The sequence below is a fragment of the Amphiura filiformis genome, chromosome 13 (assembly GCF_039555335.1).
Source record: "Amphiura filiformis chromosome 13, Afil_fr2py, whole genome shotgun sequence".
In the NCBI taxonomy this organism is placed as follows: Eukaryota; Metazoa; Echinodermata; class Ophiuroidea; order Amphilepidida; family Amphiuridae; genus Amphiura; species Amphiura filiformis.
This window is the reverse complement of record NC_092640.1, coordinates 33,984,552-34,008,697: the sequence shown is the minus strand read 5'-3', so window position 1 is coordinate 34,008,697 and position 24,146 is coordinate 33,984,552. Positions and strand designations below refer to the sequence as shown.

The 24,146-nt window shown below is 34.4% G+C and overlaps 1 protein-coding gene across 1 annotated transcript in view; it reads right to left on the bottom strand.

Annotated features, from left to right (window-relative positions):
* Nucleotides 1–7,754: 7,754 nt before the first annotated feature.
* Nucleotides 7,755–24,146, bottom strand: part of LOC140167600 (uncharacterized) — a 29,024-nt gene continuing 12,632 nt past the window's right edge. Inside the window, exons 5-7 of the mRNA XM_072190899.1 lie at nt 20,049–20,191; nt 12,701–14,104; nt 7,755–9,451 (exon numbers count right to left, since the gene is read on the bottom strand). Of these exons, the coding sequence (XP_072047000.1) occupies nt 8,348–9,451; nt 12,701–13,876 (2,280 nt within the window). The 5' untranslated portion in view covers nt 13,877–14,104; nt 20,049–20,191 and the 3' untranslated portion in view covers nt 7,755–8,347. The remainder of the gene's footprint in view (nt 9,452–12,700; nt 14,105–20,048; nt 20,192–24,146) is intronic.

The following is a 24,146-nucleotide window of genomic DNA, read 5'->3' as shown; positions in this document are numbered from 1 at the left end:
TTACAGTGGAAACTCATTATAACGAAGATGTCAGGGACAAAAAAAATTAGTTCTTTATATCCAAATTTTGTTATATCAGTGTTGTAAAAACAATAAATAACAAAAGAATTTTGTATCTTGGTTCTGGAAAAATACTTCTTTACAACAGGGTTTTTCTTGTATCAGATTTCGTTATAATGAGGTTTTACTGTATTAGTACTGGGTTATACAACCATGATGTGCCACATTCCTTAAGGCCCAGGCTTATTTGATGCAGAATGATCTCCTGAGCATTTTGACACCTTTTTACTGAAATCGGTCAAAAAACTTATTCGGACAGGGGGGTCTGAGCCTGAGGGGGTCTGAAAATTGTCATTTTGCATCATAAATGTTATTCTATGCCGTATTCTATTGATATTGATGTTGTTTTATATGTTATTGGTGCCAAGGAATCCATTTTTGAAAGTTGCATAAGATTCAGGGCATCCTTATTCTTGGAAACTACCGTTTTATGTCAAAATTAGGGTATGAGGGTGCTTTGCTCTTAGCACGCGCATGCTCTTTCAACTGCAAAATTTAGTATCATAACTATGAAGATAATCACAAGTGGCACCTGATCTAGAAATTTGAACTTTTTACATGATACAGTTTGACTTAAAAACCCATTTGAACATTTCATGGAACGCTGTCATTGAAATGTACAGGGGTCAATGCACTTTCATTCCGTGTACATTTCAATGGAGGGCTTCATGAAATTACAACAAGAGCACCAAGGGTGCTGTAGCTCAATTGTTATTTGAAATTTGACGTAAATATAATGTTCAGATATATGTATAACCGTTGAATATATCAAATTGGGTTTTTTTAATATACTGGTATTTAATTGTGTTTATAACATTTCTTTATTTATTTATGTCAAGAATATTGCTAGTTGGTTTTATAAAAACGAGTTAACTCTCAACATTAACAATAAAACTAAATAATATAGTATTTGGTGCATCTCACATTCTTACCAAGTTCAACAATATGACATGCTTGATCATACAAATGAATTCAAGTATCTTGGTGTTACATTAGATCCACTTCTCATGGTGGGGATGTGAAACAAAATTTTAATTTTACGTGGCATAATGTACATGTATATAAAGGTCATTTATGTGCAACAGGGCCCTCCACCTTTGTTCCATAACCATTAAAGGCTTAATGTACGATTTCCATCAAATTTTAATTTTGTTATTCTTTATTCAAAATGTTGAAATAATTGAAATAACTGCCGGGGAGGGTTGCTGTCCGTTTTAAGTTGATATAACGAGGTAAAGTGAAAGAAACCCCACTAGTTATTTTGACCATTTAACATGCAGTTCTATGGGAGGACATATTATCATAATTTTTAAAATTATGATAATATGTGATGCGATCAAGCAAAATCAGTCGGAACTCAGAAATATTAAATTTTCAGTTTCTTATAGAATATTAACAAGCATTTACAAAGCTGGATTTTGCAGAAAACCCCATTGAAATTGAACAACCAGTTCCAAAGATATGAGCAATTAGAGAGTTTCCAAAACAAGAGGAAACAAAAGGAAATATTGCCTTTGTTTGGCTATATCTCAAAATCAATATTTCCGAGTTCCGACTGATTTTGCTTGATCGCATCACATATGTCGAACTTTGCTCTGTTGACCTACAAAGACAACAAATTTGGCCGATTCCATTTAGGTGCAAGTTGGGACATGTGTAAACATTACAAATATGCAAAAAAAAATCAGGTTTGAAAAAAATTAACCAATTTCATACTATAAGATCATATATTTTAATTTAAAAAAATTTCCTTTTTTTTTTTTTTTTGCTATAGCCCCCGAATGAAATGTATTTAATTATGTTTGTACTGACTAAGGTAGCATTGTGTGTGAATTTTACAGCCGAACTAAGTGCTATTCTTTTTTATGGTCATTTTAGTGACTAAAATGGCCCAAAATGAGGGTTTTTCAATATTGCTGTCCATTTCTAATCATCATTCATCACCCCCATAGACTTTACATGTAAAATAAAAACGCCCATAAAAATTGAATAGCACTTAGTTCAATTGTAAAATTCTCACAAAATGCTTTTGAGTGATTACAAAAATAATTAAATACTTTTAATTCAGGGGCTAATTGTATTTCTTGTGCAATGACATATAGGTCCTTTCACAATAAAATGTCCATCTGAAACAAAGGTGGCCTTAGGAACAACAGCATAGCCAGCATTTTAGTGTGCAGGAGTAAAGCCAAACTCTGTCCCCATTTGTCAATTTTTGACCTTTTTCAGTCATTTTAATGACATACTCTGATCTCCATCCCCATTTTCATGACTGGAAATTTCTGTGTTGGGGATGCAACTTTCCCCCTAGCTCCCAATGCCACTGCTCAGGAGGGAGGCAAGGTGCTGAGGTTATTCTGCATATAAATTGTTAATGAATAATAAATAAATGAATGGGCACTAAATATCTTCAGGTATAAACTGACAGGAATATTAGCAGTAATAAATATTTGTCTTTAGGCATATCCACACAGAGGAATTTTTGCTTGAGCAAAGCAGCTCTCGGACAAAAACTTGGGGGGAAATCTACCATGTGAACGCTCTCAAGGATTCCAATTACTAACTTTACCCCAAATTTATCTGTGTCTGTTAATTAGTTAAATAAATGTAGGCTTCAAGACATCCAAATTGCACCTGCATTGCTGAAAAGCCACCCATTTTTTTCTTAACCATCTGTTTCTGTGGGACAGGAAATTGTTGGAAGTCTCAGGGAAAATCTTCAAAAGTTACCCAATTAGGCTACCAAACCATTAGCTTGGCAACCCTGATTACTTTGTCCTTGTAACTTGAACAAACACTCTACTGTTGACATTAGGTTTTAGTGGTTTATACATATTTAATAGCCTTGATCAAGTCTTTCTCCTTACTTTTTCTCTGTTCATGCTCTTATGAGGAAGTATACCTTGTGGGCATGGTGTGTATTTTGCTCAAACACTACCCCTGTAGTGCACAGTATGCCTGGGGTAAAGTATGATAAGAAAGTAATTCACTAGTAATTCAAATGTCAAATAGATTTTCACAAAGTTATGATGGTAAATAAATATCTTGAAAGACTAGATAACTTCAAAACTTTGGAAAGTAATAGAAATTTTTGGAAGATGTGGCAAAGCTTCCATGAATTTTACATTCACTAACTATGGACGCCAAAGGACTTGAAACAAGTCTAATATTTAAGAGCTTTAGAATTTTAGAATTTTACAATCTCACATAAAAAATAATTACTATGTAAAACCATGGTAAAACTATCCTCACAAATATCTGAGAGGTCTCTGCAAAAATACACATGCTCCAAATCTAAACCTCCATAAAACACAGTAACATCATTGGCAAAGCTAAAATGTAAACATGTAACAGATGACTTATATTGCTTAAAACACCAAGGTTAAACCTGGTGTAGCATGTAAGTAATCTAGGAATGAGATTATTCTTGTGAAACTGCACAATATTTTGTGACAAATTGCTCGAAAAAGCATACTTCCTGTCCATTTTTCCCTAGCAAAATAAGTAAATTTCATGAACAAACTTGCAAAGATCGCCACCTCAAATTACCAGCTCCATTACTCAAACGATGTAGCAAGAGAAAGTAAAAAACCATTGCAAATCTGTACGATGACAATAGGTCAATTTGCCTTGCAAATTGAGCTAAAAAACGGTGCCACGGCCAAACGAAAAAAAAGCTTAAATGCCCAAATTCCTTATGGAGTTATATCAACAAAAATTTCAATTGGAAGAGCGAATTCTAATTTCATGCACTGGCAAAGCACCCTCATGCCCTAATTTTGACATAAAATGGCCGTTTCCAAGAACATAGATGCCTCAAATCTTATACAACTTTAAAAAATGGGATTCTTTGGCAACAATAACATACTAGTATAAAACAACACCAATATCAATAGAATAAGGCATAGAATAATATTTTTGATGAAAAATGACAAATTTCTATACCCCCCTGTCCGAATAAGTTTTTTGGCCGGCACCTCCTAATTTTTGGCCGATTTCAGTTTAAAAAAAGGTGTCAAAATGCTCAGGAAATCATCCTGCATCAAATATGCTTGAGCCCTAAGGAATCTGACACATCACCCTTTTTTACCCCTCTATAACCGACCCCTATTGTTATGAGGGATCAACATTCAACCACAAATCGCCTCAGGCAAAACTCACTTCCTGGGAACCAAATACCACACAAGGTTATTCATTGACCCAGTTGGCTATAATGACATCCTTGTGATCTAATCAACTCATTGATACGAACCTCATCAGGAGGGAATTCAATCTTTGATCAATTCTCTCCAGGTATATGAAACGGTATTTCTCATTTTTTGCCAAAATTTTCATATCAAAATCACTGAATAGGCCTTAGGGAAGGGATGTTTGTTGGAACATCGATCCCTTTAGGTTCAGCAGCGAGTGTTTTTGTAAAGCAATAACACATGTTTTCTTTTGCAAAACAATTTGTACTGAAAATATCCACATAATGAGACTTGTATACAGTAAGACAAACAATTCAGGTACCAGTTATGTTCACCCCTTGTATTATCCTAAACAAAGACAGATATGTCATAATTGGAACCAGCATCCAATAGCTGCATTTTTTAGCTTGAATTACTGTTGAAGAAATAAAGATATGATGAACCAAAAACCCGAGGATGCCAATTTTAAAGTTGCAGTTTGCTCCATATTGCATGCCCTATTGATTTGCACACAATGCGTTCACAAACAAGAGAACCAGTGCTGTTCTTCCATTGATTAACACGTTAAAAGTAGAGTCGTGCTTTCATTGATTAGTAGGTTTTTAGACCATCGTTTCTTTAATTCTCAACCAATTTCAACAAATGAGGTCTTAAATCAGAGCTAAAGAGTACATGTATTAGCTGCTTGTTTTATTTTTGACACATTTTTCTTTATTTAGGATATACAGGGGTGAACACAACTGGTACCTTAATTTTTTGGCCTACTGTATTTAGAATTTTGTATTTAAATTATGGCAATCTAATTACAGTAAAAAAAAGCCTGATCATTCATCAAGGTCAAAAGAGTGGTCATCCACCTGGTGGACTGAAGACTCTTATTTGGCCTAACAATATTATTCGTGGAGGGCAGTCTACCCCCCCTTCCATCCCTTAGTCACCCCTCGAGTGGGTACAGGGGTGTATGGAAACTCACTTTAAATAATTAGCCATTCAAATTTAAAATTCTGAGTGTGGAGTTTTATTGAAACAAATAAAACTAAACCTTTTCTTTCTTCAATTTCAAGCGTAAATAGTATACCTTTTCTAAAAACATTTCTACACCCTATTCCAGAAAAATATTGCACTGCTTTGCCAAATTCATGAAACACAACTAAATTATAATCTCTATAGTTCTAAACTGGCAATGAATGTGAAATTCTAATATATGGTAAATTTTTGGAAGGGTCAAAACATGCTTTTTCCGTCACGTGTGTAATGACAATCAAATCCAAAGACTTATCCAAAGACTAAATTTCATGTTTACATTATAGTTTTTCGAAACATTTTCCAATCTTTCCTAAAAACTCATCAAAAATAACATAAAATATAAAAAATATGGGTTAACTCTTACCAGGGATGCTCTTACCCTATACTCAAGCTTGTGCCAAGTCTAAGAAATTTGTAACTACAATGGTAAGAAAACATACATAATTGCGTGTTTTTGGCCTATTTTTCCTCTAAAATTTCAAAAGTATAAAAAATTGACTTTTCTTGTCACAACTAACTGAAAGATTAAGATTTAGCCATGTTTCATTTGGCAAAACATAATAATAATTTTCTTAATTCCACAAAAATAGTGCTGTATTTTATTAGAACCAGGAGTATATCACACTGGTAGATTTTATTTCTGATAATTACTTTTACATCAACTTCTAGAGGGTTCAAATCCCGAGGGAAACGAACAATTTGTTCATTTTATTATTTTGAACTTTTTTCTTTCCATTCCCAGCACCAAAAGGCCCTGTCAGCATTAGGATTAATATATTGTATCTCTATTAGTCAAAGCTCTAACATGAGTCTTTTCAGAAACAATACCATACAAACTACATTATTTTGGAAAAGACTTAATCTTTTAAGACATTTATCATAAACCATTTTGAATTCAGGAACATCCTTATTTTGTTAATTGAATTTTTATCTTCATTGATACAATACTTTAATATTAACATGATTTTGTAAACTTACATTCTGCAAATTAAGCTATTTTAGAAATGGTGTGAATTTTTCAGTCATTTTTCATTCACTTATATCTGATGATAACCATTTGTGCTCATCACATTTTATACAAGATGGTTCGAGTCTCGCCTACTTTCGCAACAGCCTGCTTTCGCAATTACCTTTGGTAAAAGAAGTTGAACTTGCAACAATATTATGGTAATTTGACCCTGAATGACCCCAAAATGACCCACACATCAACCCGTTGAATATATTCAGACGAGACAATAATCTTCCCCTACTAAGACCTCTCTTCAGTGTGAGTGCCGATGTGGTTTACAAGGATAGCTTTTCGAGTAAAACATTTCTGACAGTATTCACACTGAAAAGGTTTCTCTTTGGTGTGAGTTCTAATGTGTCTTTTCATGTCACTTTTCTGCGCAAAACATTTCTCACAATATTCACACTTAAATGGTTTCTCTTTAGTGTGAGTTCTAATGTGTCTTTTCAGATCATTATTCTGCGCAAAATATTTCTGACAATATTCACAATGATAAGGAGTCTCTTTGGTGTGAGTTCTGATATGGATTGTGAGATTCTGCCTTTTAGCAAACCATTTCTGACAATATTCACACTGAAAAGATTTCTCTTTGGTGTGAGTTCTAATGTGTGTTTTCAGATCACACCCCTGTTTAAAACATTTCTGACAATATTCACACCGATAAGGTTTCTCTTTGGTGTGAGTTCTGATATGGTATGTAAGATGATACCTTTGAGCAAAATATTTCTGACAGTGTTGACACTGATAGGGTTTCACTTTGGTGTGAATTCTAATGTGTATTTTCAGATCACACCCCTGCTTAAAACATTTCTGACAATATTCACACCGATAAGGTTTCTCTTTGGTGTGAGAACTAACGTGTCTTTTCAGATCACTACTCTGTGCAAAACATTTCTGACAATAATCACACTGATAGGGTTTCTCTTTGGTGTGACTTCTGATATGGTATGTGAGGTGATGCCTTTGAACAAAACATTTCTGACAATAATCACACTGAAACGGTTTCTCGTTGGTGTGAGTTCTGATGTGGTATATCAGACCATGCTTTTGTGCAAAACATTTCTGACAGTATTCACACTGATAGGGTTTTTCTCTGGTGTCAAAACATGCTTTTTCCGTCACGTGTGTAATGACAATCAAATCCAAAGACTTATCCAAAGACTAAATTTCATGTTTACATTCTAGTTTTTGGAAACATTTTCCAATCTTTCCTAAAAAATCATCAAAAATAACATAAAATATAAAAAATATGGGTTAACTCTTACCCTATACTCAAGCTTGAGCTAAGTCTAAGAAATTTGTAACTACAATGGTAAGAAAACATACATATATAATTGCATGTTTTTGGCCTATTTTTCCTCAAATTTCAAAAGGAAAAAAAATTGACTTTTCTTGTCACAACTAACTGAAAGATTAATAATAATAAAACATAATAATAATTTTCTTAATTCCACAAAAATAGTGCTGTATTTTATTAGAACCAGGAGTATATCACACTGGTAGATTTTATTTCTATGCCCTGTCAGCATTAGGATTAATATATTGTATCTCTATTAGTCAAAGCTCTAACATGAGTCTTTTCAGAAACAATACCATACAAACTACATTATTTTGGAAAAGACTTAATCTTTTAAGACATTTATCATAAACCATTTTGAATTCAGGAACATCCTTATTTTGTTAATTGAATTTTTATCTTCATTGCAATATAATACTTTAAAATTAACATGATTTTGTAAACTTATATTTTGCAAATTAAGCTATTTTAGAAATGGTGTGATTTTTCAGTCATTTTTCATTCCCTTATATCTGATGATTGTGATTTCTGCATGATGATTATTTTCCGGTTTTGAATATACATGTAACCATTTGTGCCCAACACATTTTATACAAGATGGTTCGAGTCTCACCTACTTTTGCAACAGCCTGCTTTTGCAATTACTTTTGGTAAAAGAAGTTGAACTTGCAACAATATTATGGTAATTTGACCCTGAATGACCCCAAAATGACCCACACATCAACCTGTTGAATATGTTCAGACGAGACAATAATCTTCCCCCTACTAAAACCTCTCTTTGGTGTGAGTGCCGATGTGGTATACAAGGATAGCTTTTCGAGCAAAACATTTCTGACAGTATTCACACTGAAAAGGTTTCTCTTTGGTGTGAGTTCTAATGTGTTTTTTCATGTCACTTTTCTGCGCAAAACATTTCTGACAGTATTCACACTTAAATGGTTTCTCTTTAGTGTGAGTTCTAATGTGTCTTTTCAGATCATTATTCTGCGCAAAACATTTCTGACAATATTCACAATGATAAGGAGTCTCTTTGGTGTGAGTTCTGATATGGATTGTGAGATGTTGCCTTTTAGCAAACCATTTCTGACAATATTCACACTGAAAAGATTTCTCTTTGGTGTGAGTTCTAATGTGTGTTTTCAGATCACACCCCTGTTTAAAACATTTCTGACAATATTCACACTGATAGGGTTTCTCTTTGGTGTGAGTTCTGATATGGTATGTGAGATGATACCTTTGAGCAAAACATTTCTGACAATACTCACACTGAAACGGTTTCTCGTTGGTGTGAGTTCTGATGTGGTATATCAGACCATGCTTTTGTGCAAAACATTTCTGACAATATTCACACCGATAAGGTTTCTCTTTGGTGTGAGTTCTGATATGGTATGTAAGATGATGCCTTTGAGCAAAACATTTCTGACAATACTCACACTGAAACGGTTTCTCTTTGGTGTGAGTTCTGATGTGGTATATCAGGCCATGCTTTTGTGCAAAACATTTCTGACAGTATTCACACTGATAGGGTTTTTCTCTGGTGTGGATTTTAATGTGCTTTTTCACATCACTGTTCCGCATAAAACATTTCTGACAATATTCACACTGATAAGGAGTCTCATTGGTGTGAGTTCTGATATTTGAACAGTTATTAAATTGGTACCATAGTAGCCTGTGGCTAATCAAATGTCTTGGCAGGTCATCAATTTTTGACAAGTTTTTCTTACAAAACTGACATTTACATCTACACGCTCGCACATATTTAGTAAGGTGTCTGTTAACATGAGCTTTCAATTTGTCCCAAGAATAATGCTTGAGACCACAATATGCACAAGTAAATGGTCTCAAACGTTTCATGGCTGTTTGCAACATGTATTACATGTAGTGAACTTTAGAAGAACCCAACAATATTTAAAGATGTAGTTCAAGTTACTAGCTGTGTGCACCTCAAACGCACCATGGAAGACAATAATTCTTGCAAAGATGTCCTGGAGTGAAGCAGCAAGCAATATAAGACCACGGTTTTCACTGCTTCTGTCTTAGTCCTGATTCTTTTTTTAGTAGTTTCAACTGCAGATATTGTATCAGTGGATCAATATTTCTGAAATGTTACAACATTAATGTTTGGTATTAGTCTAAAATTATTTTTCAAATCACATGTTGACTTTGTACCTGAAATGCTGTGATTTGCTCATTCAGAGATCGTAAAAATCACAATTCAGCTTTTGACACCTTTTTTAGTGTCACAGATGGTTAATGGTTTAGACAACAGTAACTGCGCAACATCGATTTTGAGGTCATTGTGTGAAATCGGAGGGTTTTGTTTTGGGCTGAGGTATTTTTCCCGAGGGAGCGGGAGCGGTAGCGGTAGCTCCCGAGGGAGCGGTAGCGGTAGCTCCCGAGGAAAAATACAGAGGCCCAAAACAAAACAGGACAATTTCACACAATAACCTCAAATAAGATGGTTCAAAATATTGTCATTACCGTCGTATTCAATATTTTGAACAAATCAAAATAGCATTTTATGTTATTTTATGCCATAAAATGCTGTTAAATATAAGCGTTTTAATTATTGTTGTGGTTTATACACGCACGCGCAGGCAGAAGTCATTGTAGCGCGTCAGGAGTCATTGTGAGTTATTAATGACCTCGCAATTAGTGCGCGGTCAGGCAATCAATTTCGTTTGATTGGATCACAGACTTCGCGTATATTAATGAGGTTATGAATAAAGCTGAAAGCCATATATATAAAGACAAAATGAGCATTTTACATGATGAATCTATAATTTCTATACGTAAGTACAGAATTTTTTTACGTGTACATGTATATCAATGGGGCTTCAACTTTTTGACAATTGTAATGACTTAACCTTCGCTTGAATCACTGAATAGGAGAGGGATGTATATAGGAACATCCCTTTAGGTTCAGCAGCGAGTGATTTTGTAAAGCAATAAAGCATGTTTTCTTTTGCTTGCTGATCATTTAGGGACCGCTCACAAACACTTGTTGGGGGCTGATGCAAAAAATATTTTTGGGCCCCCCTTTTCAGATCTCAAACATTTAAGGGCCCACCCTTTTTGACATGATCGGTCAACCCTTAATAGAAAACCATATAAGCTCAATTTTCCCGGGAAAATTTGTGGTCACTCTTTTTTGGTCAAAACTTTCAAGCCTCCCCCATTTTGCATCAGGCCCCCTTAATAAGTGTTTGTGAACGGTCACTTAATTGGCAAAACAATTTAAACTGAAAATATCATTGGTCTTGTAAATTAACTGAGAATGCACACACTAGATCCACATTATGAGACTATAATAGAATTGGATATAATTTTATGGCAGTTTAATTACAGTAAAAAAGCCTGATCATTCATCAAGGTCAAAAGTATGGTCATAAGATATCCAGTCCAGCTGGTGGAGCGAAAACAAGACTCTTATTTTGCCTGACAATATTATTCCCAGAGGGCAGTCTACTCCCCTCACCCATCCCTTAGTCACCCCTCGAGGTCACCTCACAGGGCTGTATGGAAACTAACTTTAAATAAATATAATACAATCAAGTCCAAAGGCTCTTACTTTGCCTGACAATATTATTCCCAGAGGCCAGTCTACTCCCCCTCCCATCCCTCAGTTACCCCTCGAGTGGGTACAGGGGTGCATGGAAACTCATTTTAAATAATTGGCCATTCATATTAAAAATACTATTATTGAAACAAATAAAACTTTTCCAATTTCAAGCGTAAATAGTATACTTTTTCTAAAAACATTCCTATGTCCAAAGACTTATCTACAGTTTGCATTCAAGTTTTTGAAAACCAGTTGCCAATCTTTCTTAACAAATCATCAAAAACAACATAAAATATAAAAATTATAGGTTAACTCTTAGCCTATACTCAAGCTTTTGAGTTCCTAGACTTGTGCCAAGTCTTAGAATGTTGTTAGAATGATGTACAATATTGTAAGAAAACATACAGAATTGCATGTTTTTGGCCTATTTTCCCTCAAATTTCAAAACTATCAAAAATTTACTTTTCTTTCTAACTGGAAGAATAGGAATTAACCGTGTTTCATTTGGCAACACATAATTATATTTTCTTAATTCCACAAAAATAGTGCTGTATAATTTTTCTAGAACCAGGAGTATATCACACTGATAGATTTTATTTCTAATAATTACTTTTACAGCAACTTCTAGATTCCATTTTGGAGTGAAATATTTCTTGGAATATCCAACCAATTACATTCATTACCCCTAACGCTTATAAATCTTACCAAATTGATTGGAACCAGAGGGGTCTAGGGTTCGAATCCCAAGGGAAACAAACAATTTGTTCATCTTATTATTTAAAACTTTGTTCTTTCCTTTCCCAGCACCAAAAGGCCCTGTCAGCATTAGGATTAATATATTGTCTCTCTATTAGTCAAAGCTCTAACACGAGTCTTTTCAGAAACAGTACCATACAAACTACATTCTTTTGGAAAAGACTTTAACCTTTAATCTTTTACTTAGCAAAGACATTTATCATAAACCACTTTTGAATTCATTGCAATACAAAAGGGGCTTTAATATTAACATGATTTTCCAAACTTATATACATGTATTTATATTTTGCAAATTAAACTACTTTAGAAATTGTGTGAATTTTTCAGTGAGTTTTCATTTACTTTAATCTGATGATTGTGATTTCTGATGATTGTGATTTCTGATGATTGTTTTCCGGTTTTGAATATAACATTTGTGCCCAACACATTTTGAACAAGGTGGTTCTCTAACAACGAGTTTCGCCTGCTTTCGCAACAGCCTGCTTTCGCAATTACTTTTGGTATTCAGAAGTTGAACTTGCAACAATCTATGGTAATTTGACCCTGAATGACCCCAAAATGACCCACACATCAATGTGATTAACAAGTCTCCCACTGAATATATTCAGACGAGACAATAATATTTCCCCTACTAAGACTTCTCTTCAGTGTGAGTGCTGATGTGGTTTACAAGGTTATCTTTTCGTGTGAAATGATTCTGACAGTACTTGAAAGGGTTTCTCTATGGTGTGAGATCTAATGTGTCTTTTCAGGTCACTACTCTGTGAAAAACATTTCTGACAATAATCACACTGTTAAGGTATCTCTTTGGTGTGAGTTCTGATATGGTATGTGAGGTGATGCTTTCGAGTAAAACATTTCTGACAGTATTCACACTGATAGGGTTTCTCTTTGGTGTGAATTCTAATGTGTTTTTTCAGATCATTTCCTTGCGTAAAAGATTTCTGACAATATTCACACCGATAAAGTCTCTCTTTTAGGTGAGTTCTAATATGGTATGCGAGGCTATGCTTTTGGCCATAACATTTCTGACAATATTCACACTGAAAGGGTTTCTCTTTGGTGTGAATTCTGATGTGGCATACCAGACCACTACTCTGTGTAAAACATTTCTGACAGTATTCACACTGATAGGGTTTCTCTTTGGTGTGAATTCTAATGTGTTTTTTCAGATCACTTCCTTGCGTAAAATATTTCTGACAATATTCACACCGATACGGAGTCTCTTTTATGTGAGTTCTAATATGGTACGCGAGGCTTTGCTTTTGGGCAAAACATTTCTGACAATATTCACACTGATAGGGTTTCTTTTTAGTGTGAGTCCTGATGTGGCGTGAAAGGGCACTTCTATCTGCAAATTTTTTTTGACAGTGCTCACACTGAAAGGGTTTCGCTTTGGTGTGAATTCTGTCATGTTTTTTCAGGTCACTACTCTGTTTAAAACATTTCTGACAATAATCACACTGATAAGGAGTCTCTTTGGTGTGAGTTCTGATGTGGTATGCGAGGTGATGCCTTCGAGCAAAACTTTTCTGACAGTATTCACACTGATAGGGTTTCTCTTTGGTGTGAATTCTAATGTGCCTTTTAAGATCACAGTTCTGCGCAAAACATTTTTGACAGCACTTGCACTGGTACGGTTTCTCTTTGGTGTGAATTCTAATGTGTTTTTTCAGATCACTTTCTTGCGTGAAATATTTCGGACAATATTCACACCGATAAAGAGTCTCTTTGGTGCGAGTTCTGATGTGGTATACCAGACCATGCTTTTGTGCAGAACATTTTCTGTTTGTAATCAAATATCTTTCCAGCCCAACACTTTTTGATAAACCTTTCTGACAAAACACACATTTGCACCTACAAGCTCGTACATATTTAAGAAAATGTCTGTTCATGTGGATTTTTAATTTGACAAAAGAAAAATACTTGAGTCGACAAAATGCACAAGTAAATGGTTTCAAACAATTCATTGCCATCTGTTGCTGTATGCAACATGTATATTACATATTGAACTTTAGAAGAACATAACTAACATTATTACTTTGTGCACCTCAAACCCACCATAGAAGGCAATTCTAGCAAAGATGTCCTGGAGTGAAGCAGTGATTAATACAAGACCACGATCCTCAAACGCTTCTGTCTTTCTTCTGGTTCAACTTTTAGTAGTTTTCAACTGCAGATATTATATCAGTGGATCGATATATCTGAAATGTTACAACATTAATAAATGTTTGTATTATCTTCTCAAACCACATGATCATACCATATGAGAGGGTAACTGTTTCTAGATATACTATGGTATGGAAACTCACTTTAAATAATTAGCCATTCAAATTTCAATTTTTAAGTTTGATTTTTATTGCAACAAATAAAACTACAACTTTTTTCTCCAATTTCAAGCGCAAATAGCATACATTTTCTATAGTTTAAGGTGGTACTACACCCCTTGATAAATTTGAGGCTTTTTTGCATTTTTCTCAAAAATTATAACACACTGCTAACAAAAGTTAGCATAATATACATAACTTTTGTTACCAGTATGTAGTTATTTTTTTGAGAAAAATGCAAAATTAGTCACAAAATTTATCACGGGGTGCAGTACCACCTTAAAACGTTTTTAATACTAATCACAATCATGCTTTTTTTGTGGATGAGATTACTTACGGGAAAAGATTCTAATCTTTTGATTAAAATCAAACAGTTTTATTGTGTAAACCACTTTTAAATTCAGGGCCTTTAATTTAATTTTGATTTTTATTCGCAATACAAAAAAGGGCTTTATTTACATGATTTTTCAAAATTATATACATGCATGTAGTTACACTCTGCAAATTAATGCATTTTAGAAATGGTGGGAATGGTCATTTATTCTCTAAAATTTTGGTGTATTTAGGAGTGGGCTATACATAGGCAAAAAACCGTGATGTATCAAAATGATTTGGGTATCAGCTGATTTGAAAGTAGTGCCTGAGCATTTTGACATGTGGTCATGTGTTACATAGTAAAAAAATGAAATGGTTCAAACATTTTACCTACACATCTCATTTGAAGTGATTCATCCTTCTGAGCATTTTGACACCTTTTTTATGGAAATCGGTTAAAAAATGAGAGAGTGCTGGCAAAAACAAGCACAAAGTAGAGGGGATGTAACCCCACATATTTGTGCACATTTACAATCATTCTAAGTATTGGTCTTTTAAATGAACTTCGGTATTTATTTACTTGGTTTAGATGTCTGGGAGTTAATTTAGACTTTTTTTTACTAGGTTCAAATTTTTAGAGGGGGTTTTAAATCAATTTTACAATATGAATCCCTCCCCCTAATCCTCCTCCCCCTAATCCTCCGCGACCCTTGGCACATTTCAATGCAAACGTCATAAGAAAATAATTGAAAAATATTTTAAAACAGGATAAAAATATGAGTACGAGGGGGTATCCAAAAGTTTTTGACATCACACAGAAGTGAAAGTGCTATACCGATGAAATTTTGTCAGTGTAATCACTGGTCCTTATGTACATTATGGTCCAAAAATGGTCTCATAAGTATGTTTACTTTCTTCACAGGTGGCGCTAGATGGGAAGTAGGTGCATAACCTTTTTGTGATAAGATCCTCCACTTTCTTGAGTTTTTTCTCTGTGGCGCATCATCCATAAGTGATGGACGTCCACTTCTTGGCTCATCTGTGAGGGACATGAGGCCAGTTTGGAAATTCCTTTTTCAAAAAGCAATAGTGCCATATGATGGGCAATCATCACCGTAGATTGCTTTAATTTCATCATAGATTTTCTGAGCATTGTAGGCCTAACCCTTCAAATGCAGGAACTTAATCATGATGCGTGCCTCAATTTTCACCATCTTGCAGGTTATGCACCTACTGCCCATCTAGTGCCCCATGTAAAGAAAGTAAACATACTTATGAGACCATTTTTGGACCATAATGTATATAAGGACCAGTGATTACACTGACAAAATTTCATCAATATAGCTCTTTTCCTTCTGGGTGATGTCAAAAACTTTGGATACCCCCTCGTAATATAGAATAAAGTAGCCTCAATTTAAGACCTAATTGAATCTTCTAAGTGAAGGAATACCCAAGAGACAGTGTTTTGAAATCCAAACTGCACATCAAAATGTAACAAAGCCACCTTTTTGGGTACCCAAGTACAATGTATATGGCACAGGAACATCTATAAAATAATTGGTTGAAAATGAGCAAGTACCACCATATCGGCCAACAAACGATACATAAGCTGCCCCAAACAGATGCATCAGTATGGTTGCAGATCATAATAATATTTCCTATTTTGTTTGAAAACCCCAGAATTATTACTCAAGGCTTGAGCTTTGGCTGATCGCTTGATCACAAATGATGTTGTGATCTGGTCCACTGCGTTTCCTGTGGAACTTGGGTGCACTCTTGCACTCCTAGGGTTGGAGGTTGTTTTTAGCAGTGGATCATATACGAGATTGAGAGAATAGCCCCTTCTTCACAGTTGATTGTTTTGTGAAATGATCTGCATAGATGACGGTGCTAACTTCATATCATATGACAGGTTTTCATTTATATGTACATGTACCAACACATTGAGAAATACCTGGACATCATCAAGATCCAACTGGAAGCTGACAACACACCCAAAGACATAACCAAATTAAGCGCTGTTCGACAACTCTTTGTACAGGAGCCGATCGTTGTTAATCCGTGATCAATCAATATCATACAACAGTATTAAACATATAATGCAAGTGTGCATACGTGATACGCTTGAGCAAGTAAACATTTTGTCATGTCTGGAACCTGTGTGTATATATACATGCTTTATTCATCACCATTTAACAACAGAGTCAGGCGTGTCTGCGTGGTTTACTTCGCTCGGGTTGCCCTTCCTAACAAAGACTCTGACGCCACATCACACAGAATTAGAGGCAATACAAATATGCAGAAGGGAGCTAAATCAATCAACCGTGACGACAGGACTTATCTCTCAATCATGTATATGATCCACTGCTATAAATAACCTTTAACCCTGTTAACCCTGTTTAAGTGAGATTGCATTCACAACAAGTATTTGTGTTCAAGCTATCAGTCAAGATGGTGAGCAATAAGTCTGGGTTTGCCGAAAAGGAAATATGATGCATCTGCTGTGTTTCTTTTAACCTCATATTTTCCACTATTTTGGCAATCATGGCAATGAAAGTCAAATTCTAAAATATGGCCCATTTTTGGAAGGGCCGAAAACAGGGCTATTTTTTGTATGTTGTGACAATCAAATCCAAAGACTTATCCAAAGCCTTATTTCAGTTTGCATTCTAGTTTTTGAACAACACATTTTACAATCTTTTTCATAATCTTTTATAAAAATTATGGGTTAACTCTTAGCCTAAAGCTTTAAATCATCAAAGAATAACATAAACATTTCATGTATATCCTTAAAACTTTTGAATCCATGGTTTTCAGTTAACTTGCTTGGCAGCCTGAGCATACTTAAAAACACAGTGGTCAATTTCATCCTAATTGGACTTCAGACTTATATGCCCTCTGCAATTCCTGCCCTGAAGTCTTCCAGAACCAGTTTGACATAAAAGGTCAAACATCAGTGTCGCTATATAAGATTTTCCAATATCAGGCCTATTTTCCCTCAAATTTCAAAAGTCAGAACTGAAAGATTAGGATTATTTAGCCATGTTTCATTTGGCAAAACATAATATTTTCTTAATCCCACAAAATAGTGCTGTATTTTCATAGAACCAGGAGTATATCACACTGGTAGATTTTATTTCTAATAATTAATTTTACAGCAACTTCTAGATTCCATTTTGGAGTGATATTTCTTGGAATATCCAACCAATTACAATCATTCATAGCACTAATAAATCTTACAAAATTGATTGGCACCAGAGGGGTCTAGGGTTCGAATCCCAAGGGAAACGAACAACTTGTTCATTTTTATTACTTTTAAAACTTCATTCTTTCCTTTCCCAGCACCAAAAGGCCCTGTCAGCATTAGGATTAATATATTTTCTCTTTAGTCAAAGCTCTAACACGATCCTTTTTAGAAACAATACCATACAAACTACATTAAAAGACTTTAATCTTAAACCTTTAATGTTTTACTTAAAAGTAAAGACATTTATCATAAACGACTTTTGAACATCCATATTTTGTTAATTTTAATATGGTTGCTTTAATATTAACATGATTTTTCAAACTTATATATATATATACATGTAATTATTTTTGCAAATTAAGGTATTTTAGAAATGGTGTGAATTTTTCAGTGATTTTTCATTTACTATATCTGATGATTGTGATTTCTGATGATTGTTTTCCAGTTTTGAATATAACATTTGTGCCCAACACATTTTGAACAAGGTGGTTCTCTAACAACGAGTTTCGCCTGCTTTCGCAATTACTTTTGGTATTCAGAAGTTGAACTTGCAACAATCTATGGTAATTTGACCCTGAATGACCCCAAAATGACCCACACATCAATGTGATTAACAAGTCTCCCTCTGAATATATTCAGACGAGACAATAATATTCCCCTTACTAAGACTTCTCTTCAGTGTGAGTGCTGATGTGATTTACAAGGTTATCTTTTCGTGTGAAATGTTTCTGAAAGTACTTGAAAAGGTTTCTCTATGGTGTGAGATCTAATGTGTCTTTTCAGGTCACTACTCTGTGAAAAACATTTCTGGCAATATTCACACTGATAAGGTACCTCTTTGGTGTGAGTTCTGATATGGTATGTGAGGTGATGCTTTCGAGCAAAACATTTCTGGCAATATTCACACTGATAAGGTATCTCTTTGGTGTGAGTTCTGATATGGTATGTGAGGTGATGCTTTCGAGTAAAACATTTCTGACAGTATTCACACTGAAACGGTTTCTCGTTGGTGTGAGTTCTGATGTGGTATATCAGACCATGCTTTTGTGCATAACATTTCTGACAGTATTCACACTGATAGGGTTTTTCTTTGGTGTGAATTCTAATGTGTTTTTTCAGATCATTTCCTTGCGTAAAATATTTCTGACAATATTCACACCGATACGGAGTCTCTTTTATGTGAGTTCTAATATGGTACGTGAGGCTATGCTTTTGGCCAAAACATTTCTGACAATATTCACACTGAAAGGGTTTCTCTTTGGTGTGAGTTCTGATGTGGCATACCAGACCACTACTCTGTGTAAAACATTTCTGACAGTATTCACACTGATAGGGTTTCTCTTTGGTGTGAATTCTAATGTGTTTTTCAGATCACTTCCTTATGTAAAATATTTCTGACAATATTCACACCGATACGGAGTCTCTTTTATGTGAGTTCTAATATGGTACGTGAGGCTATGCTTTTGGGCAAAACATTTCTGACAATATTCACACTGATAGGGTTTCTTTTTAGTGTGAGTTCTGATGTGGCGTGAAAGGGCACTTCTATCTGCATATTTTTTCTGACAGTACTCACACTGAAAGGGTTTCTCTTTGGTGTGAATTCTGTCATGTTTTTTCAGGTCACTACTCTGTTTAAAACATTTCTGACAATAATCACACTGATAAGGAGTCTCTTTGGTGTGAGTTCTGATATGGTATGTGAGGTGATGCCTTCGAGCAAAACTTTTCTGACAGTATTCACACTGATAGGGTTTCTCTTTGGTGTGAATTCTAATGTGCCTTTTAAGATCACAGTTCTGCGCAAAACATTTTTGACAGCACTTGCACTGGTACGGCTTCTCTTTGGTGTGAATTATAATGTGTTTTTTCAGATCACTTCCTTGCGTAAAATATTTCGGACAATATTCACACCGATAAAGAGTCTCTTTGGTGTGAGTTCTGATGTGGTATACCAGATCATGCTTTTGTGCAGAACATTTTCTGTTGGTAATGAAATATCTTTCCAGATCACCACTTTTTGATAAACCTTTCTGACAAAACACACATTTGCACCTACAAGCTCGTACATATTTAAGAAAATGTCTGTTCATGTGGATTTTTAATTTGACAAAAGAAAAATGCTTGAGTCCACAAAATGCACAAGTAAATGGTTTCAAACAATTCATTGCCATCTGTTGCTGTATGCAACATGTATATTACATATTGAACTTTAGAAGAACATAACTAACATTATTACTTTGTGCACCTCAAACCCACCATAGAAGGCAATTCTAGCAAAGATGTCCTGGAGTGAAGCAATGATTAATACAAGACCACGATCCTCAAACACTTCTGTCTTTCTTCTGGTTCTACTTTTAGTAGTTTTCAACGGCAGATATTATATCAGTGGATCGATATATCTGAAATGTTACAACATTAATAAATGTTTGTATTATCTTCTCAAACCACATGATCATACCATATGAGAGGGTAACTGTTTCTAGATATACTATGGTATGGAAACTCACTTTAAATAATTAGCCATTCAAATTTCAATTTTTAAGTTTGATTTTTATTGCAACAAATAAAACTACAACTTTTTTCTCCAATTTCAAGCGCAAATAGCATACATTTTCTATAGTTTAAGGTGGTACTACACCCCTTGATAAACTTGAGACTATTTTGCATTTTTCTCAAAAATTATAACACACTGCTAACAAAAGTTAGCATAATATACATAACTTTTGTTACCAGTATGTAGTTACTTTTTGAGAAAAATGCAAAATTAGTCACAAAATTTATTAGGGGGTGCAGTACCACCTTAAAACGTTTTTAATACTAATCACATTTTAGAAATGGTGGGAATGGTCTATACATAGGCAAAAAAACGTGATTAGGGTATCTAATCACAATCATGCTTTTTTTGTGGATTTACTTACGGAAAAAGATTCTAATCTTTTGATTAAAATCAAACAGTTTTATTGTGTAAACCACATTTAAATTCAGGGCCTTTAATTTAATTTTGATTTTTATTCGCAATACAAAAAAGGGCTTTATTTACATGATTTTTTAAAATTATATACATGCATTGTAGTTATACTCTGCAAATTAATGCATTTTAGAAATGGTGGGAATGGTCATTTATTCTCTAAAATTTTGATGTATTTAGGAGTGGGCTATACATAGGCAAAAAAACGTGATGTATCAAAATGATTAGGGTATCAGCTGATACATTCTTGAAAACTTGATACAAAACATTCTAAACAGAATGTTATTTTGGGGTTGAAAAATATTTTGCGAAAAACGTTTGCCCATAATATTTTCAATAACGTTTTCATGACCTTTATATAACCCGACATTTAAATGTTATTAAAAGGTTTTGAACTAAACATTTTACGAACATTTCTGTTTTTGATAGGTTCAAACATTTTAACATGTTATTTAAGTATTGACACAATATTTGGCAAAAATATTTGTAAAAATAGCTTACAATAACATTTTTTGAAAACATTAAAAAAATATTGTTGCAGTGTGTTTTCATACAAAACGTTTTAAAACGTTATCATGACCTTTATATAACCCGACATTTTAATGTTATTAAAACGTTTTTACCTAAACCAAAAGCCAAAATAGAACTTATTTAAAACGTTTTTAAAACGTTTTTGTGTTTGCTGGGTTGTATTTGTTTAGCCTTAAACCTCACAGTTTTGAAGGACTTATTTTTTGTGTGAAGGCCTTTATTTTTTTCACACCCGCCGAAATGTTAGGGGTAGGGGTAACATATTACTACTTTATTTTTTGTCAGTACATTTAACTGAGTCAAGTTTTATACCACTATTTAGCTATTGAAATACTGAACAAAAAGACACAAAAACCATCTCAATAGCTCATACCATTGAGGAGTTAAGGCCTTTTCAAACTCAAAATTAGGCGAAAATTGCATTTTTTCCCAAATCAATTGTCACCCTGACCCCCAACTTTCTAACCCTGTTACAAAAATAAAGAAATTGATTTATCCCATTTAATGATTTGAATATCACAAATGTACCCTTGTCACATAATTAGCATGAACAATTGGGCACTACTCAGTAGTTTTCATGCTCATACACTCACAGAAAATTAGCAAGTCAAAATTTTTGTCACCCCAAAATCGCCATTTTTGGCCAAAATTGGCCCAAAAATTATTTTTTTCTCAAAATCAGTGAAAAATAAGGTGTTTTAAGTGCCAAAATCTTAAAATATGTGACATTTTAGCCCTAGAAACATTCAAATAATCAAGAATTTTGACTGTTTTCACCCCTAAATATTTTTTTCACACGTGTGTCCGCCAAACGTAAGTCAAAGCTTGAATGCTGTCATATACGAGATTGAGAGAATAGCCCCTTCTTCACGGTTGATTGTTTTGTGAAATGATCTGCATAGATGACGGTGTTAACTTTATATCATATGACAGGTTTTCATGTACCAACACATTGAGAAATACCTGGACATCATCAAGAGCCAACTGGAAGCTGCATGACAATACACCCAAAGACATAACCAAATTAAGCGCTGTTCGACAACTCTTCCTATACCTTTGTACAGGAGCCGATCGTTGTTAATCCGTGATCAATCAATATAATACAACAGTATTTTAATATTAAAATTTATTTATTTATTTTAAAATTTATTTTATTAATTTTAAAAACATATACACGAATGCAAGTGTGCATACGTGATACGCTTGAGCAAGTAAAAATTTTGTCATGTCTGGAACCTGTGTGCATATACACGCTTTATTCATCACCATGTAACAACAGAGTCAGGCGTGTCTGCGTGGTTTACTTCGCTCGGGTTGCCCTTCCTAACAAAGACTCTGACGCCACATCACACAGAATTAGAGGCAATACAAATATGCAGAAGGGAGCTAAAACAGTCAACCATGACGACAGGACTTATCTCTCAATCATGTATATGATCCACTGCTATAAATAACCATTAACCCTGTTTAAGTGAGATTGCATTCACAACAAGTATTTGTGTTCAAGCTATCAGTCAAGATGGTGAGCAATAAGTCTGGGTTTGCCGAAAAGGATGCATCAGCTGTGTTTCTTTTAACCTCATATCTTCCACTATTTTGGCAATCATGGTAATTTTGTTTATTGCTCTATATATTAATGATAATTTACATGGTTTAGGGACCTCTTGGTCCATTTGTGTAGGTTTTTAACCAGAATCGTATGTTTTAATGCAAGTTTAAGTTCTAATTTATGGTGTGAGTGCTCTGTTCAGCATGAACGCTGTTAAGCACCTACCACCTACTGAAATTTTGTTCTTTTAAATCACCAAATCAAAGATATTTATAATAAAGAGATTTTCTCAGGTTAGAGCTCAACAGCATGTGAATAGAACTCATTTGAACATTTGGATGGACACTTCCATTGAATCACATGTAATACAAAGAATTCTTGACCCCTTTATATTCCTATTATAGCAAGTTTCCCCTACACTCATAAAGTTCTACACGGCCACACCAAATGTGATAAGCTAAAAATTTCAGAACATAGGTTAGTGATTATTATCACCAGGAAGAACATTAAAAATAGTGAATGTTGCGATAGGGGTCATTAAAGTGCACTCACAGTTTAAAGGAGTGTTTTGTGATCCTAGCATCCTCTTTTTATGACATTTTTCAGTAGATATCCACGAAAAAAGCCTATTCCCAAAATTTCAGTTGATTCCGATTTTGCGTTTGCGAGTTATGCATGATTATGTGTATTACACTGCTCCATAGACAATGCGTTGTAATTTCGTTCTGGTGCACCAGAACGAAATTCAAATTTCACGATATCTTTGCAAAATGAATTAATCTGCAAGAAATATTTTGTACATAAACATTATGTAGCCAGAGGTTTCCAGTGATATAAAAATCTCAACTTTTTTTGAGAAAAGTGGGGGATGAGGCTGTGGATCACGAAATGCCCCTTTAATGGACAATAATATATTTAAACAAAAATAAACAGCCTAAATCCTAGACCTACACTTTATATTGTGACAAAATTCACTCAAAGTATCGAAAATGAAGGCCAATTAAGCCGCCACCCCCTCCCCCCCAATCTCCACGTGTCATTTATCATCCTGCAATGTCTCAATTTTTTGCCGTATTCAATCAAATATGTGTTAAGACATTGGTCAGAAAAATGTGCTGCATAAAATAAGCTGGTACCCTAAGTCACCTGAAATATCACCGTTTTAAAGCCCATTACTAATTATGGTTCTGACAATATTCACACTGATTAAGATTTCTCTTTGGTATGAGTTCTCATGTGGTTTGGGAGGCCATTAATATTTCATGAAATGTACACTAGTACGGGTTCTCTTTTCTATGAATTCGTA